This window comes from Poecile atricapillus, chromosome Z, assembly GCF_030490865.1.
Source record: "Poecile atricapillus isolate bPoeAtr1 chromosome Z, bPoeAtr1.hap1, whole genome shotgun sequence".
NCBI lineage: Eukaryota > Metazoa > Chordata > Aves > Passeriformes > Paridae > Poecile > Poecile atricapillus.
In genome coordinates, this window is record NC_081289.1 from 355606 (window position 1) to 373485 (window position 17880).

A 17880-nucleotide genomic window follows, 5' to 3' on the forward strand; every position below is an offset into this window, starting at 1 on the left:
TGGGATCAGGACTGGGATCAGGAATGGGATCAGGAATGGGATCAGAGCTGGGATCAGAGCTGGGACCAGGGCTGGGATCAGGAATGGGATCAGGAATGGGATCAGGACTGGGATCAGAGCTGGGATCAGAGCTGGGATCAGAGCTGGGATCAGAGCTGGGATCAGGATTAGGATCAGGAATGGGATCAGGACTGGGATTGGGGCTGGGATCAGGACTAGGATCAGGATTAGGATCAGAGCTGGGATCAGAGCCAGGATCAGGACTGGGATCGGGGCTGGGATCAGGATTAGGATCAGGATTAGGATCAGAGCTGGGATCAGGGCTGGGATCAGGATTAGGATGAGGACTGGGATCGGGACTGGGATCAGGACTGGGATCAGAGCTGGGATCAGGATTAGGATCAGGATTAGGATCAGGGCTGGGATCAGGGCTGGGATCAGAGCTGGGATCAAAGCTGGGATCAGGATTAGGATCAGGGCTGGGATCGGGGCTGCAGCTCCTGCCCTGGCTCCCACCCCGGCGCTGTCGTGCCCGGAATTCCAAGCAGGCTCAGCCCAGCCCAGAGCACAAGCCAGGCTTTATTCCCTGCTCCATCCCAGCCTGGCAAAGGCCTCGGGACACAGACCCGGCTCTGTTCCGCCCCCGGCATCCCGGGATGCAGCACCGGGAACGGCCCTGCTGGAATATCCCAGGATGCAGCACCGGGAATGGCCCTGCTGGAATATCCCGGGATGCAGCACCGGGAATGGCTCTGGCAGTGCTGGAATATCCCGGGATGCAGCACCGGGAATGGCCCTGGCAGTGCTGGAATATCCCAGGATGCAGCACCGGGAATGGCCCTGCTGGAATATCCCGGGATGCAGCACCGGGAATGGCCCTGCTGGAATATCCCGGGATGCAGCACCGGGAATGGCCCTGGCAGTGCTGGAATATCCCGGGATGCAGCACCGGGAATGGCTCTGGCAGTGCTGGAATATCCCGGGATGCAGCACCGGGAATGGCCCTGCTGGAATATCCTGGGATGCAGCACCGGGAATGGCCCTGGCAGTGCTGGAATATCCCGGGATGCAGCACCGGGAATGGCCCTGCTGGAATATCCTGGGATGCAGCACCGGGAATGGCCCTGGCAGTGCTGGAATATCCCGGGATCAGCACCGGGAATGGCCCTGGCAGTGCTGGAATATCCTGGGATGCAGCACCGGGAATGGCTCTGGCAGTGCTGGAATATCCCGGGATGCAGCACTGGGAATGGCTCTGGCAGTGCTGGAATATCCCGGGATGCAGCACCGGGAATGGCCCTGCTGGAATATCCCGGGATGCAGCATCGGGAATGGCCCTGCTGGAATATCCCGGGATGCAGCACCGGGAATGGCTCTGGCAGTGCTGGAATATCCCGGGATGCAGCATCGGGAATGGCCCTGGTCCTGCTGGAATATCCCGGGATGCAGGGACAGCTCCCCCGGTTCTCCCGGCTCTCCCAGCCCTGGGATTAGGGAGCAGAACACTCAGCTCTGATCCCGGATTTCGCAGGAAGGAGGGGAAGGAAGGGAAGGGAGGGAAGGGAAGCGAGTGCAGCTCCCAGCCCCTGGATCAGGGCGGGAAAGGCAGCGCTGCAGCGCTTTGGGCGCTTTCCAAAATAGCTGCTGCCGGGAAAAAAAACTGGGAATGCGACCAAGGGCCTATGACAAATCCTCCCTACGCAGCTCCCGGAGCCGCTGCCAGCCGGAGCCCGGCCGCTCCACGGGGATGTGCCGGAGCCCCTGCTCCAAGGGATGGGCCAGGGATGGGCCAGGGATGGGCCAGGGATGTGCCAGGGATGGGCCAGGGATGTTCTGGAGCCCCCTGCTCCAAGGGATGGGCCAGGGATGTGCCAGGGATTTGCCGGAGCCCCCTGCCCCCAGGGATGTGCCAGAGCTCAGCCTTTCCACAGGGATGTGCCAGAGCCCCCGCTCCAAGGGATGTGCCAGGGATGTGCCAGGGATGTTCTGGAGCCCCCTCTTTCCCAGGATGTGCCGGAGCCCCCTGCCCCCAGGGATGTGCCAGAGCTCAGCCTTTCCACAGGGATGTGCCAGGGATGTGCCAGGGATTTGCCGGAGCCCCCTGCCCCCAGGGATGTTCTGGAGCCCCCTCTCTCCCGGGATTTGCCGGAGCCCCCACTCCCAGGGATGTGCCAGGAATGTGCCAGGGATGTGCCAGGGATGTGCCAGAGCCCCCTCTCTCCACAGGGATGTGCCAGGGATTTGCCAGAGCCCCCTCTCTCCCGGGATTTGCCGGAGCCCCCTGCCCCCAGGGATGTTCTGGAGCCCCCTGCCCCCAGGGATGTTCTGGAGCCCCCCGCCCCCAGGATTTTCCGGAGCCCCCCTCTCCGCAGGAGGAAAGGCCGCACATTCCAGCTGCAGGGAAGCTGCTCTGGAACATTCCCCACTCCCAAAGCTCCTGGTGGGGAAGGGAAATCAGGGAGGGTCCCTTGGGAAGGACAAACATCCCGGGATGGACAGCGGGGATGAATCCTCCAAAGCCACCCCTGGGACTGGGGGAACCTCATCCCGATATCCCCAAAACCGACACAGCCGGGGGGGGCCAGAATCCCAATGGATCCCACGGGATCCCAACAGATCCCACAGGATCCCAACGGATCCCACGGGATCCCAACGCCAGGAAACTGGGAATGGGGGCTGAGCCAAGGGGGGAGCGAGACTCCCTCACACCCCAGAGCCCTGGAACGGATCCTGGGAATGGATCCTGGGAATGGATCCTGGGAATGGATCCTGGGAATGGATCCTGGGAATGGATCCTGGGAATGGACCCTGGGAATGGAACCTGGGAATGGATCCTGGGAATGGATCCTGGGAATGGAACCTGGGAATGGATCCTGGGAATGGATCCTGGGAATGGAACCTGGGAATGGACCCTGGGAATGGATCCTGGGAATGGAATCTGGGAATGGATCCTGGGAATGGATCCTGGGAATGGAATCTGGGAATGGATCCTGGGAATGGATCCTGGGAATGGAACCTGGGAATGGATCCTGGGAATGGAATCTGGGAATGGATCCTGGGAATGGAATCTGGGAATGGAACCTAGGAATGGATCCTGGGAATGGAATCTGGGAATGGAACCTAGGAATGGATCCTGGGAATGGAATCTGGGAATGGATCCTGGGAATGGAATCTGGGAATGGATCCTGGGAATGGAATCTGGGAATGGATCCTGGGAATGGATCCTGGGAATGGATCCCGGGAATGGAACCCGGGAATGGATCCTGGGAATGGATCCTGGGAATGGAACCTGGGAATGGATCCTGGGAATGAAATCTGGGAATGGAACCCGGGAATGGATCCTGGGAATGGATCCTGGGAATGGATCCTGGGAATGGATCTGGGGAATGGAACCTGGGAATGGATCCTGGGAATGGAATCTGGGAATGGATCCTGGGAATGGATCCTGGGAATGGATCCTGGGAATGGATCCCGGGAATGGATCCTGGGAATGCCAGGAGGGAATGGCAATCCCTGGAAGGACTCACATGCCGCCGATGGACACGGTGGCACACGTGCGCTCCGAGAAGGCCGGGACGGTTTCGGTGGCGCTGCTGGCGGGACGGATGTAATCCACGGAAACGTTCACCTGGAACACGGACACGGCTCAGGGCCAAACCCCCGGGATCGGCCAGCCAGGCCTTCATCTTCATCATCATCATCATCACCGTCATCTTCATAATCATCATCATCATCACCATCATCATCATCATATTAATCATCACCACCACCATCATCATCATCATCATCTTCATAATCATCATCCTCATCATCATCTTCATCCCCATCCTCTTCCTCATCCTCATCCCTATCCTCATCATCTTCATCATCATCACCATCATCCTCATCTTCATCCCCAACCTCTTCCTCATCCTCATCTTCATCCTTACCCCATCCCATCTCATGGATCCCATCCCATGGATCCCATGGATCCCATCCCATCCCGCATTCCCGCTGTTCCTGCCGGGATCCCGGAGCCATTTCCCGGTGGTTCCAGCCGGAGTTCCGGGCAGACAGAACCGGGACGAGGATCCAGCCGGGATCCCAGCACCGTTTCCTGGCGGTTCCAGCCGGAGTTCCGGGCACACGGAACCGGGACAAGGATCCAGCCGGGATCCTGGAGCCATTTCCCGGCGGTTCCAGCCGGAGTTCCGGGCACACGGAACCGGGATGAGGATCCAGCCGGGATCCCAGCACCGTTTCCTGGCGGTTCCAGCCGGAGTTCCAGGCACACGGAACCGGGATGAGGATCCAGCCGGGATCCCAGCACCGTTTCCTGGCGGTTCCAGCCGGAGTTCCGGGCAGACAGAACCGGGATGAGGATCCAGCCGGGATCCCGGTGCCTGCTGGGTGTTCCCAGAGCTCCGTGGGGATCCCGAGGCGCTGCTGCCCCGGCACTTCCCGGTTCATGGACACGGAAATTCCCGCCGGGACGGGATGGGAGGGCCGGGATCATCCCAGGCCTGGAATCCCATGGAATCCCCATGGGAGGGGCTGGGGCAGCTCTGCCAGCACTCCGGGATCCCGGACACGAACCGGGAACACCTCAGGACGGATCCTGCTGGATCCATCGGCTCCCACAGCACCAGGGCTTGGGATCAGCCGGGGGATCACGGAATCCCGGGATGGTTTGGGATAGAAGGGACCCCCGAGCCCCCCCAGTGCCCCCCTGCCATGGGGGGGGATCCCTCATCCATCCATGGGATGGGATCCATGGGATTCATGGGGTGGGATCCATGGGATCCATGGGGTGGGATCCATGGGGTGGGATCCATGTGATCCATGGGATCCATGTGATCCATGGGATGGGGTGACCCCTCATCAGGAAAGCCCCCAGCCGTGTCCTGCTGTGTCCCAGTGCACGGATGTGCCCAGGGGCAGGAAGGATCCAGAGGGATCCGTGGGATGAGGTCCCACAGGGATCCCTGGAAGGGCCGGACGGGGCTCAGAGCCACCGGGGACAGGGGACGTGTCCCTGCCATGGCAGGGCTGGACCCACTCCACGATTCCATGGAATTCCACGGCCAGCCTTGGATCACTCCGGGCACGGAAAGCTGGGAAAGGCTCCGGAGCCGCAGGGACAGCGCCGGGATCATCCCAGGGCAGGGCGGGGTCCGTGTGGCACCAGAGGTGACACCAGAGGTGACACCAGAGGTGGCACCAGAGGTGGCACCGGCACCCCACGGCTCTGGGGACAGAGGTGAAGCATTCCCGGGATCCAGGGGAGGGTTGGGAAGGGCCGGCCGGGGTTCCAAGGTCAGCCGCAGTCAGGGAGGATTAAAATCACCCCGGCAGCTCCCGGGAGCGAATCCAGCCCAGAACAGCGGCACCGCACCGGGCTGAGCGGCCACGGCTGGCACTGTCACCCACGGGGACCCACAGGGACCCACAGGGCTGGCACTGTCACCCACAGGGACCCACAGGGCTGGCACTGTCACCCACGGGGACCCACAGGGCTGGCACTGTCACCCACGGGGACCCACAGGGCTGGCACTGTCACCCACAGGGACATGGGGACCCACAGGGCTGGCACTGTCACCCACGGGGACCTGGGGACCCACAGGGCTGGCACTGTCACCCACAGGGACCCACAGGGCTGGCACTGTCACCCACAGGGACATGGGGACCCACAGGGCTGGCACTGTCACCCACAGGGACCCACAGGGCTGGCACTGTCACCCACAGGGACATGGGGACCCACAGGGCTGGCACTGTCACCCACAGGGACCCACAGGGCTGGCACTGTCACCCACGGGGACCCACAGGGCTGGCACTGTCACCCACGGGGACCCACAGGGACCCACAGGGACCCACAGGGACCCACAGGGCTGGCACTGTCACCCACAGGGACCCACAGGGCTGGCACCATCACCCACGGGGACCTGGGGACCCAGCTGGGACTGGCAGTGTCACCTGTGGGGACCCACAGGGACCCGGCTGGGGCTGGCACCGTCACCCACGGGGACCTGGGGACCCACAGGGACCTGGCCAGGGCTGCCAATGTCACCCACAGGGACCCAGCCACCCCTGACAGTGTCACCCGTGGGGACCCGGCCCTCGCTGCCTGGGGTCACGGGCGCAGAGCTGGGATTGGGGGGGATGGGGATGGGGTCCCCAGGACACAGCCCCTGTCCCCTGTCCCCTGTCCCAGGGTCCCAGAGCGGCTGTCCACTGTCCCCTGTCCCCTGTCCCAGAGCGGCTGTCCCCTGTCCCCTGTCCCCTGTCCCCTGTCCCCTGTCCCCTGTCCCAGAGCGGCTGTTCCCAGCTCCTGTCCCCTGTCCCCACCCGGGGGGGTTCCCGGGGTGCCACCCTGTCCCGAGGTGGGGGACAGACACCCCCCCCATGTCCTGCCCCAGTTCCAGCCTGGGGGGACAGCGGGGACACTCCAGGCCCATCCCCTGCTCCAGCCCCAGGACCCTGCGGCACTGGGGACATGTCCCCATCCCCGGGGGGACAGCGGGGACACTCCAGGCCCATTCCCCGCGGCACTGGGGACACGTCCCCACCCCGGGGGGGACACAGTGGGACACTCCAGGCCCATTCCCTGTGGCACTGGGGACACATCCCCACCCCGGGGGGACAGCGGGGACACTCCAGGCCCATCCCCCGCGGCACTGGGGACACGTCCCCACCCCCGGGGGACAGCGGGGACACTCCAGGCCCATCCCCCGCGGCACTGGGGACACGTCCCCACCCCCGGGGGACAGCGGGGACCCCTCCCGGGGCCGCCTGGAGAGGGGCTCGGGGCTCACCCCCCACCCACCTTTGGGACGGGGAGGGCAGGGTGGGCTCGGGGCCGCTCCCTGCTATTCCCGCATCCCACGGGGGGCTCCGGGGGGCCGCGGGGACACGGGGGGGGGGACAGATGGGGGGTGGGTGGCAGCCCAGACCTGCCGGGCTAAAAATACCCCCCCCGCCCGCGGATCTCCCGGCCCGGCGGCGTCACCCGCTCCCGGGAATATTTTTACATCCCTGGCAGCTCGTGCCGGGTGGAGGGGCCGGGGGGGCTGGGAAAGGGCTCGGGGGGGCTCGGGGGGGCTGGGAAGGGGCTGGGGGGGTGGGGAGGGGCTGGGAAGGGGCTGGGAAGGGGCTGGGGGGGTGGGAAGGGGCTGGAGGGGGTTGGAAGGGGCTGGGAAGGGTCCGGGGGGGCCGGGGGGGGGGCTGGGAAGGCGCTCGGGGGGTGGGAAGGGGCTGGGGGGGCTGGAAAGGGACTGGGAGGGGGCTGGGAAAGGGCTGGGAAGGGGCTCGGGGGAGGCTCGGGGGGGGCTCGGGGGGGGGTGTGGGTGCCCCCCGGGTCCCTCCCGTGTCGGGGAAGGCTCCCGGAGAGCCGGCGGGGCAGGAGCAGGGACAGGGGCAGGGATGTGCGGGATGATCCCTGCGGGATGGGGGCAGGAGCAGGATCAGGGACAGGGTCAGGGATGTACGGGATGATCCCGGAGGGATGGGGGCAGATCCAGGGAAGTGCGGGATGATCCCTGTGGGATGATCCCTGCGGGATGGGGGCAGGAGCAGGATCAGGGACAGGGTCAGGGATGTGCGGGATGATCCCTGCGGGACGGGGGCAGATCCAGGGATGTGCGGGATGATCCCTGTGGGATGATCCCGGCGGGATAGGGGCAGATCCAGGGAAGCTCATCCCGCCCCGCTCCCATCCTGCTGCGGGATCTCCTGGGAATGGCGAGCAGGAGCTGGCCCCGCTTCCCTCCCGGTGCTCCCGGCATCGCTCCCGGAACCGGGAACGGGCCGGGATGTGGAACGAGAACATTCCCGGGAGCCTCGGGAGCCTCCAGCACCCCCGGCACCGCCAGGAGCGGATCCCACGGGATCCCAACTCCATCCCAGCTCCATCCCGGTACCGCCAGGAGCGGATCCTGCAGGATCCCAGCTCCATCCCAGCTCCATCCCGGTACCGCCAGGAGCGGATCCCACGGGATCCCAGCTCCCTCCTCCATCCCGGCACCGCCAGGAGCGGATCCCGCACATTCCCGGGAGCAGCTCCCGCACATTCCCGGGAGCAGCTCCCGCACATTCCCGGGATCGGCTCCCACACATTCCCGGGATCGGCTCCCGCACATTCCCAGCTCCCGCACATTCCCGGGGGATGAGTCTCCACCGTCCCCGAGCCCGGCTCCAGCCACACCTGGAGCCTTCCCCAAATCCCCCCGGGCGCCGCTGCTGTGCCGAGCTCTCCCTCAACTTCCAGGAAAAAATTCCCGACGTTCCCAAAACCCTCCGGGCCCCCGAAGCCTCCCCTCCTGCCGGGGCTGGGATGGTGTTCCCAGCTTTTCCCGGGGCTGGGATGGCGTTCCCAGCTTTTCCCGGGGCAGGGATCGTGTTCCCAGCTTTTCCCGGGGCTGGGATGGCGTTCCCAGCTTTTCCCGGGGCTGGGATGGTGTTCCCAGCTTTTCCCGGGGCTGGGATGGTGTTCCCAGCTTTTCCCGGGGCTGGGATGGTGTTCGCAGCTTTTCCCGGGGCTGGGATGGTGTTCCCAGCTTTTCCCGGGGCAGGGATCGTGTTCCCAGCTTTTCCCGGGGCTGGGATGGTGTTCCCAGCTTTTCCCGGGGCTGGGATGGCGTTCCCAGCTTTTCCCGGGGCTGGGATGGTGTTCCCAGCTTTTCCCGGGGCTGGGATGGTGTTCCCAGCTTTTCCCGGGTCAAAGCCGTTTTGAATCCCGAATTATCCCGGCTCTGATCCCCGGCAGTGCCGGAAACCCCAAAAGGAGAATCCCGGGAATCCCGGGAACATCCTGGGAACATCCCGGGGCCTCTGAGGGGAGCACACAGGAAAATGCCCTGGAAAAACACCGGGAAAACACTCGGGGCTCTGGAGATGGGTGGAATTCCCGGCTGGAATCGGCATTCCCGAGAGGGATGGGACAGGGAGGGGACAGAGGGACACAGGGACACAGGGATGGGACACAGGGATGGGAGGGGACACAGGGACACAGGGACACAGGGACACGGGGATGTGACTCCGGGATGGGGTCCTGGGACACCCCAGGGATCCCCTCCTTTCTCTCCCCCGGGCAGGGCGGCATCGCTTCCATGCCCAGGGAATTTCCATCCCGGAGCTCTCCCTTGCCAGCGCCCTCCATCCCAGCGATTAATCCCGGAGTTAATTAGGGAAGAGCTGCAATCCATCTCCCCCGCCCGGTGCAATTATCCGGAGCCGCTCCCCGGCGGAGCGCGGTCGAGGGGCGGAGGAGCCGCTCCTTCCCGACACGCTCCGATGGATCCCACAGATCCATGGCGGCCTGGGCCTGGCTCCCGGGCAAATTCCAGTGGCTGGGAAGGACACGGGGAGAGCCAAAAACCCCAAAGGCAGTCCTCGTGTGCCATGGAAAGCCCAAGCTGGAAAATTCCCGCGGCTCGGGAATGAGAGGGCAGGAGGGGGAACAGATTCCGTCTCTTCCCAGGGAATCCAGAGCTGCATTCCCACAGCCCGGCTCCTCTCCCAGCAGGATCTGAGGGAGACGGAGCCGTGGCAGCCACGACGGGATCGCTGCTTTCCAGAGGGAATTACTGCGGGAAGTCACGGCTGAGCCAGCGTTCCAGCAGGATGGAACGGGGAGGAATCCGGCAGAGGAATTTTGGGATGAAAGCCAGGGTGGGTTTTGGGCTCTCCCGTCATGAACTGGAGCAGCCGGAGCTGGAATCCCCTCGGGAATGTTGGGATGGATGGAACAGGCAGGAGGAGCTCCAGGAGAGCTCCGGGAGATCCAGGAGATCCAGGAGATCCAGGAGAGCTCCAGGAGATCCAGGAGAGCTCCAGGAGATCCAGGAGATCCAGGAGAGCTCCAGGAGAGCTCCAGGAGAGCTCCAGGAGATCCAGGAGAGCTCCAGGAGAGCTCCGGGAGATCCAGGAGATCCAGGAGAGCTCCAGGAGAGCTCCAGGAGAGCTCCAGGAGATCCAGGAGAGCTCCAGGAGAGCTCCAGGAGAGCTCCAGGAGATCCAGGAGAGCTCCAGGAGATCCAGGAGAGCTCCAGGAGAGCTCCAGAAGAGCTCTGGAAGATCCAAATCCCAGCCCTGCAGGCTCCTGCTGGAACAGCGGCACCCCAGTAAGACCAGTAGGATTCAGCTGGTGAATCCCAGCCCCAGGAGCCGGGAATGGCCACACGGAGCTGGGATCTCCTGGGATCTCCTGGGATCTCCTGGGATCCCATCATGCCCAGAGTGGGATCTGAGGGATCTGCCCCAAGCACGGAGCTGCCCTGGGGTGGGACATTCCAGGGAATCCTGCTCCATTGGGATGTGGCTGTGAGGAGCCTCCCAAGGCGCAGGGATGGGATCCCTGAGGATCCCTGAGGATCCCTGAGGACCCCCAGAGCCAGGACCCGGGGCAGGAGGAGCTCCCCAAATCCCAGAACACCCCGGAATCCAGGGATCCCCAATTCCAGCCCCTGATCCAACACAGGGCGGTGGAAAACCGGCACCAGTAACCCCGGAATGGCTCAAACTGGGCCGGGAGAATCCCATCGTGAACCCCACGGCGCCCCCAGAGCTTCCACACCCGATTCCCACTAAAAACACCCCCCCAGCCGCTCTCTTCCCGTGTCCCGGTTTTCTCCGGAATGCCCAGGCAGGCTCCGAGCTGGAAAGATCCGATCAGGCGGCGGAGCAGCCCCAGCCACGACGGGAATCGATGGGATTGGAGCGTTTAATGAGCGTCGGAAAATCGCGCTCGGCTGCGCTAACGCGCCCCTCATTCCCACCGCCGCTCTCAACCAGCCGCGGGAAACGCGGGAAAACAAAGGGAAACCAGGCAGAATTCCCGGGAAACGGGGAGAGCATCCCCAGGGGATCCCGGGATTCCCCATGGAGAGGCTCCGTAGGGACAGCACGGAGGGACTCATCCATCGCCTCCCTCATCCCTCGGCCTCACCCCGGCCTCTCCCGGCTCCCTCCGTACCTTCTTCCCGATGAGCTTCTTCCGCAGGAATTCCCGGGCCTCGAACATGTAGGGAATGTCATAGAGGGGCCTCAGCTTCCTGTTCTTGTCCTGCCGGGAGAGGGGACACGGCTCAGCGTTCCCATTCCTGCCTGGATCGGCCAATCCCATATCCCAGGGATCCCTGGATCGGCCAATCCCAAATCCCAGGGATCCCTGGATCGGCCAATCCCAAATCCCCGGGATCCCTGGATCGGCCAATCCCAAATCCCAGGGATCCCTGGATCGACCAATCCCACATCCCAGGGATCCCTGGATCGGCCAATCCCAAATCCCTGGGATCCCTGGATCGGCCAATCCCACATCCCAGGGATCCCTGGATTCCTCAGCCCCACATCCCCGGGATCCCTGGATCGGCCAATCCCAAATCCCCGGGATCCCTGGATCGGCCAATCCCACATCCCAGGGATCCCTGGATCGGCCAATCCCAAATCCCCGGGATCCCTGGATCAGCCAATCCCACATCCCAGGGATCCCTGGATTCCCCAGCTCCACATCCCAGAGATCCCTGGATACACCAGGAATCACATCCCAGGGATCCCTGGATTCCCCAGGAATCACATCCCAGGAATCCCTGGATTCCCCAGCCCCACATCCCAGGGATCCCTGGATCAGCCAATCCCACACCCCAGGGATCCCTGGATTCCCCAGCCCCACATCCCAGGGATCCCTGGATCAGCCAATCCCACACCCCAGGGATCCCTGGATTCCCCAGCCCCACATCCCAGGGATCCCTGGATCAGCCAATCCCACACCCCAGGGATCCCTGGATTCCCTGGTCCCACATCCCAGGGATCCCTGGATACACCAGGAATCACATCCCAGGGATCCCTGGATTCCCCAGCCCCACATCCCAGGGATCCCTGGATTCCCCAGGTCTGGCTCGGCTGAACCCCTCGGGTCCCGGGATCACCCCCAGGAGGGATCGGGATCCCGGAGCAGCTCCGGGGGGATCGGGATGATGGAATTTGGGGTGACCCCGGGGCTGTCCCGGCCCTGCCCAGGGAATCCCAGCCCTGAGAAAAGGGAGAATCCCAAGGGAAACGGGGATCGCACCCAACGAGATCCAGCACAACCCAGAGAGACCCAGAGAGACCCAGAGAGATCCAGAGTGATCCAGAGTGACCCAGAGTGACCCAGAGTGACCCAGAGTGATCCAAACTGACCCAGCACAACCCAGAGAGACCCAGAGTGACCCAGAGTGACACAAAGTGATCCAGAGTGATCCAGAGTGATCCAGCACAACCCAGAGAGACCCAGAGTGATCCAAACTGATCCAGCACAACCCAGAGAGACCCAGAGTGATCCAGAGAGACCCAGAGAGATCCAGAGTGATCCAGAGTGATCCAAACTGACCCAGAGTGACACAGAGTGACCCAGAGAGACCCAGAGTGATCCAGAGAGACCCAGAGTGATCCAGAGAGACCCAGAGTGACACAGAGTGATCCAGAGAGACCCAGAGTGATCCAGAGTGACCCAGAGAGACCCAGAGTGATCCAAAGTGATGCGGAGAGACCCAGAGAGACCCAGAGTGATCCGAAGTGACCCAGAGTGACACAAAGTGACCCAGAGTGATCCAGCACAACCCAGAGAGACCCAGAGAGACACAAAGGGACCCAGAGTGATCCAGAGAGACCCAGAGTGATCCAGAGTGATCCAGAGTGACCCAAAACAACCCAAAGTGACCCAACACAGCACAAAGTGACCCAGAGTGATCCAGAGTCACCCAGAGAGACCCAGAGTGACACAAAGTGACACAAAGTGATCCAGAGTGACCCAGCACAACCCAGAGGGACCCAGAGTGACACAAAACAACCCAAAGTGACATAAAATGACACAAAGTGACCCAAAGTGACCCAAAGTGACCCAAAACAACCCAGAGTGACCCAAAATGACACAAAGTGACCCAGAGTGACACAAAGTGACCCAGAGTGACCCAAAGTGACCCAGAGAGACACAAAGTGACCCAAAGTGACCCAGGGGGTGCCACGGGGTGGGCTCAGCCCCCACTTTGGCATCTCCAGCCCCCACAGCCGATCCCACAGCTGATCCACAGATCCCACAGCCGATCCCACAGCAAATCCCACAGCTGATCCCACAGCCGATCCCATGGCAGATCCCACAGCTGATCCCACAGCCGATCCCACAGCCGATCCCACAGCCGATCCACAGATCCCACAGCTGATCCCACAGCAGATCCCACAGCTGATCCCACAGCTGATCCCATAGCCAATCCCACAGCAGATCCACAGCAGATCAACATCAGATCCCACAGCCAATCCCAGGTGCTGCTCCAGCCCGTGGAGAGCTCTGAGGAGCCACTGAGGCAGCTCCGGCCTCTCCCTCAGCCCCTGCCCAGGGGAGCACAGATCCCCTCTCCCGACTTCCAGCCCCCACCGCGGGATCCCGGAGCTTCCTCGGGATCACTCCTGGAGCTTCCTCGGGATCACCCCTGGAGCTTCCTCGGGATCATTCACAGAGCTCTCTCGGGATCACTCCCAGAGCTTCCTTGGGATCACCCCTGGATCACCCTCGGGATCTCTCCCAGACCCTGGCACTGTTGGGATCCGATGGATCCAGCCCTGGGACGCTCCCGCCCTCGCCAAGGTCACGGCACAGCTCCGACACTGAAGCCCTGTCCAACACTAATTAATCCTCGTTAACGAACTCCAGATTTACGGCTCAGCTCAGTGCCTGGCACAGGCTGGGAAATCCCGATCCCAGCTCCAGGGGATGGCAAATCCCGGCAAATCCCGGCAGATCCCAGCAGATCCTGGCAGAGAATTCCCAAAGGAGGCAGGACTGGAGCCCCGGGCAAAACCCCACGGGGTCTGCAGCCACTGGGACCAGGCTGGAAAGGGATCACCCCAAAAAGGGATCACCCCAAAAAGGGATCACCCCAAAAAAGGGATCACCCCAAAGAGGAGTCACCCCAAAAAAGGGATCACCCCAAAGAGGAGTCACCCCAAAAAAGGGATCACCCCAAAGAGGAGTCACCCCACACAGGGATCATTCCAAAAAGGGATCACCCCAAAAAAGGGATCATTCCAAAAAGGGATCATCTCACAAAGGGATCATTCCAAAAAGAGGTCACCCTAAGAAGGAGTCACCCCACAGAGGGATCACCACAAAGAGGGGTCACCCCAAGAAAGGATCACCCCATGAAGGGATCACCCTGAAAAGGGATCACCCCAAAAAGGGATCACCCCAAAAAGGGATAATTCCAAAAAGGGATCATTCCAAAAAGGGATCATCCCACAAAGGGATCACTCCAAAAAGAGGTCACCCTAAGGAGTCACCCCACAGAGGGATCACCACAAAGAGGGGTCACTCCATGAAGGGATCACCCCAAGAAGGGATCACCCCAAAGAGGGGGTCACCCCACAGAGGGATCACCCCAAAGAGGGGTCAGCCCAAAGAGGGGTCAGCCCAAGAAGGGATCACCCCCAAAAAGGATCATCTTAAAAAGGGATAACCACACAAAGGGATCATCCCAAAAAGAGGAGTCACCCCAAGAAGGAGTCACCCCAAAGGAGTCACCCCACAGAGGGATCACCCCAAAAAAAGGGATCACCCCCACGCAGGGATCCCCCCCCGCAGGGATCACCAGCACAGCCCCCGCCGCGGCGCCGTTGCAGCCCCGCATGTTCCGGGCCCAGCGCTCCCATCCCGCTGCTGCTGCTGCTGCTGCTGCTGCGGTGCCAATTCCCTGCAGGAATTCCCAGCCGGAATTCCGGGCGCTGCCAGGAGCTGGATAATGGGAAGGTTTCAGGGCCCCCAGCTCTGCCCCCTCAGCCCCCGGCTCCGGGAATCCGGTCCAACCTCGGAGCTTTTCCAAACAAACACCAAAATCAATGGAACAGCGGGAACCGAACGGAATTCCACAGGCAGAAAACTCCGGAAATTTCCGGCACTGAGAGGGATTTTGTTGGGTTTAAGGCATTTTCCGAGGGGGGAGTTGGATCCCGGGGATGGAATCACCTCGGAAGCTGTGGGCACTGTCACAGGCTCCCGGGAATCCATGGAATCACAGACTCTCGGGAATCCATGGAATCCCAGGCTCCTGGCAATCCATGGAATCACAGACTCTCGGGAATCCATGGAATCACAGACTCTCAGGAATCCATGGAATCACAGACTCTCAGGAATCCATGGAATCACAGACTCTCGGGAATCCATGGAATCACAGACTCTCGGGAATCCATGGAATCACAGGACAGCACATGGAATCACATGGAATGCTCAGGGAGAGGCCGGACAGGAACAGCCTGGGGTGGTGGAAATGTCCCTGCCCGTCCTGGATGGGCTCCAAGGTCCCATCCCATCCCATGGATCCCATGGATCCCATGGATCCCATCCCATGGATCCCATCCCATCCCATCCCATGGATCCCATGGATCCCATGGATCCCATCCCATGGATCCCATGGATCCCATCCCATGGATCCCATGGATCCCATCCCATCCCATGGATCCCATCCCATGGATCCCATGGATCCCATCCCATCCCATCCCAGGCTCCTGGAATTCCATGAAATTCCGGTCCCGGCTCTCCTCGGCTGCCGGGGAGACTCATCAGCCATTCAGAAGTTAATTAATCTGAGGCTCACTTAATTAACGTGAGCGGCGAGGTCGGAGCAGGGGGGGCCGCGCTCCCTTCACTCCCGGAGCTCCGGGATCTCCATCCCGAATTTGATGGGAACGCTCCGGTTGGCGGCTCCAGAGGGGGATTCCCGGAATTCCCTCCTCCCCCAGGAGCCCCCCAGGGCCGGCAGCTCCCGCCCAATTAACAGCCGGGAGGGGCCTCATTAAAACCCCGTTCCCAGGGAATTCCTCAGCAGCTTCCGCCGGGATTCCGGGGGGGATTGATCATGGAATGTCGCATTCCCTGTCCCGCTCCCGGCCCCTTCCCGAGGGCACAGCTGGAACAGCTGGAAACGCTCCCAGAGCCGGGATGGCAAATCCAGCTCCACATTCCAGAGATCCCAGAGATCCCGGGGGGGGAAGAACCTGCTCCATTCTCCTTGTGGGAGAAGGATTCCATCCGGAGCAATGGAGATTCCCGGGAATCCATGGAATCCCAGGCTCCCAACTATCCATGGAATCACAGGCTCCAAACAATCCATGGAATCCCAGACTCCGAGGAATCCATGGAATCCCAGGCTCCCAACAATCCATGGAATCCCAGGCTCCCGGGAATCCATGGAATCCCAGGCTCACAACAATCCATGGAATCCCAGACTCCGAGGAATCCATGGAATCCCAGGCTCTCGGGAATCCATGGAATCCCAGGCTCACAACAATCCATGGAATCCCAGGCTCTGAGCAATCCATGGAATCCCAGGCTCTCGGGAATCCATGGAATCCCAGGCTCACAACAATCCATGGAATCCCAGGCTCTGAGCAATCCATGGAATCACAGGCTCCCAACAATCCATGGAATTCCAGGCTCACAGGAACCCATGGAATCCCAGGCTCCCAGCAATCCACGGAATTCCAGGCTCTCAGGAATCCATGGAATTCCAGGCTCCCAAGAATCCATGGAATTCCAGGCTCTCAACAATCCATGGAATCACAGGCTCACAACAATCCATGGAATTCCAGGCTCTCGGGAATCCATGGAATCCCAGGCTCTCAGGAATCCATGGAATTCCAGGCTCACAACAATCCATGGAATTCCAGGCTCCCAGGAATCCATGGAATTCCAGGCTCCCAGCAATCCATGGAATTCCAGGCTCACAGGAATCCATGGAATTCCAGGCTCTGAGCAATCCATGGAATCACAGGCTCCCGGGAATCCATGGAATCCCAGGCTCACAACAATCCATGGAATCCCAGACTCCGAGGAATCCATGGAAGGAATCCCAGGCTCCCAGGAATCCATGGAATCCCAGGTTCCCAACAATCCATGGAATCCCAGGCTCTGAGCAATCCATGGAATCCCAGGCTCCCAACAATCCATGGAATCCCAGGCTCTGAGCAATCCATGGAATCCCAGGCTCTGAGCAATCCATGGAATCCCAGGCTCTGAGCAATCCATGGAATCCCAGGCTCCCAACAATCCATGGAATCCCAGGCTCTGAGCAATCCATGGAATCCCAGGCTCTGAGCAATCCATGGAATCCCAGGCTCTGAGCAATCCATGGAATCCCAGGCTCCCAACAATCCATGGAATCCCAGGCTCTCACGAATCCATGGAATTCCAGGTTCCCAACAATCCATGGAATCCCAGGCTCCCAACAATCCATGGAATCCCAGGCTCTGAGCAATCCATGGAATCCCAGGCTCTGAGCAATCCATGGAATTCCAGGCTCTGAGCAATCCATGGAATCCCAGGCTCTGAGCAATCCATGGAATCCCAGGCTCTGAGCAATCCATGGAATCCCAGGCTCTGAGCAATCCATGGAATCCCAGGCTCTCACGAATCCATGGAATCCCAGGTTCCCAACAATCCATGGAATCCCAGGCTCCCGGGAAGGGCCGCTGGCTCCCCAGTGATGTCACCCCACGCTTCACCCCGGAATGAACCCGCCTGGGATGTGCCAGCTGGGAATTCCATCCCGGAGATCCATCCCGGAGGGAACAGGAACGCGCTTCCCGCTTTTCCGGGGCGCTGGGATCGGGGGGAACGGCCCCGTCCCCCAGGAGCAGCTCCCGGCTCCCCGCGAGCGCATTCCGGGATTTTCCCCCCCGGTTCCGGGGGGTCCCGAGGGGCGGCAGGAGGGGAGAGCCCCCCCCGGCCCTGCCGGCGCAATTAGGGAAGCTCATTATTGGTGAAGTAATTAGCAGAGCTAATCAAATCCCAGCGCCGGGGCGGAAGGAGCGGGAGGAGAGCGGGAGCTGCCAGCTGGAAACGGCAGCGCTGGGAGCGGGGAGCGGGACCCCCGGAGACCC

General features: G+C 61.8%; 1 protein-coding gene across 1 annotated transcript in view; it reads right to left on the reverse strand.

The window, feature by feature from the left end:
- Nucleotides 1–17880, reverse strand: part of LOC131573848 (staphylococcal nuclease domain-containing protein 1-like) — a 96282-nt gene that overhangs the window by 34903 nt on the left and 43499 nt on the right. Inside the window, 2 exon segments of the mRNA XM_058828160.1 lie at nucleotides 3528–3628; nucleotides 10949–11038. Of these exon segments, the coding sequence (XP_058684143.1) occupies nucleotides 3528–3628; nucleotides 10949–11038 (191 nt within the window).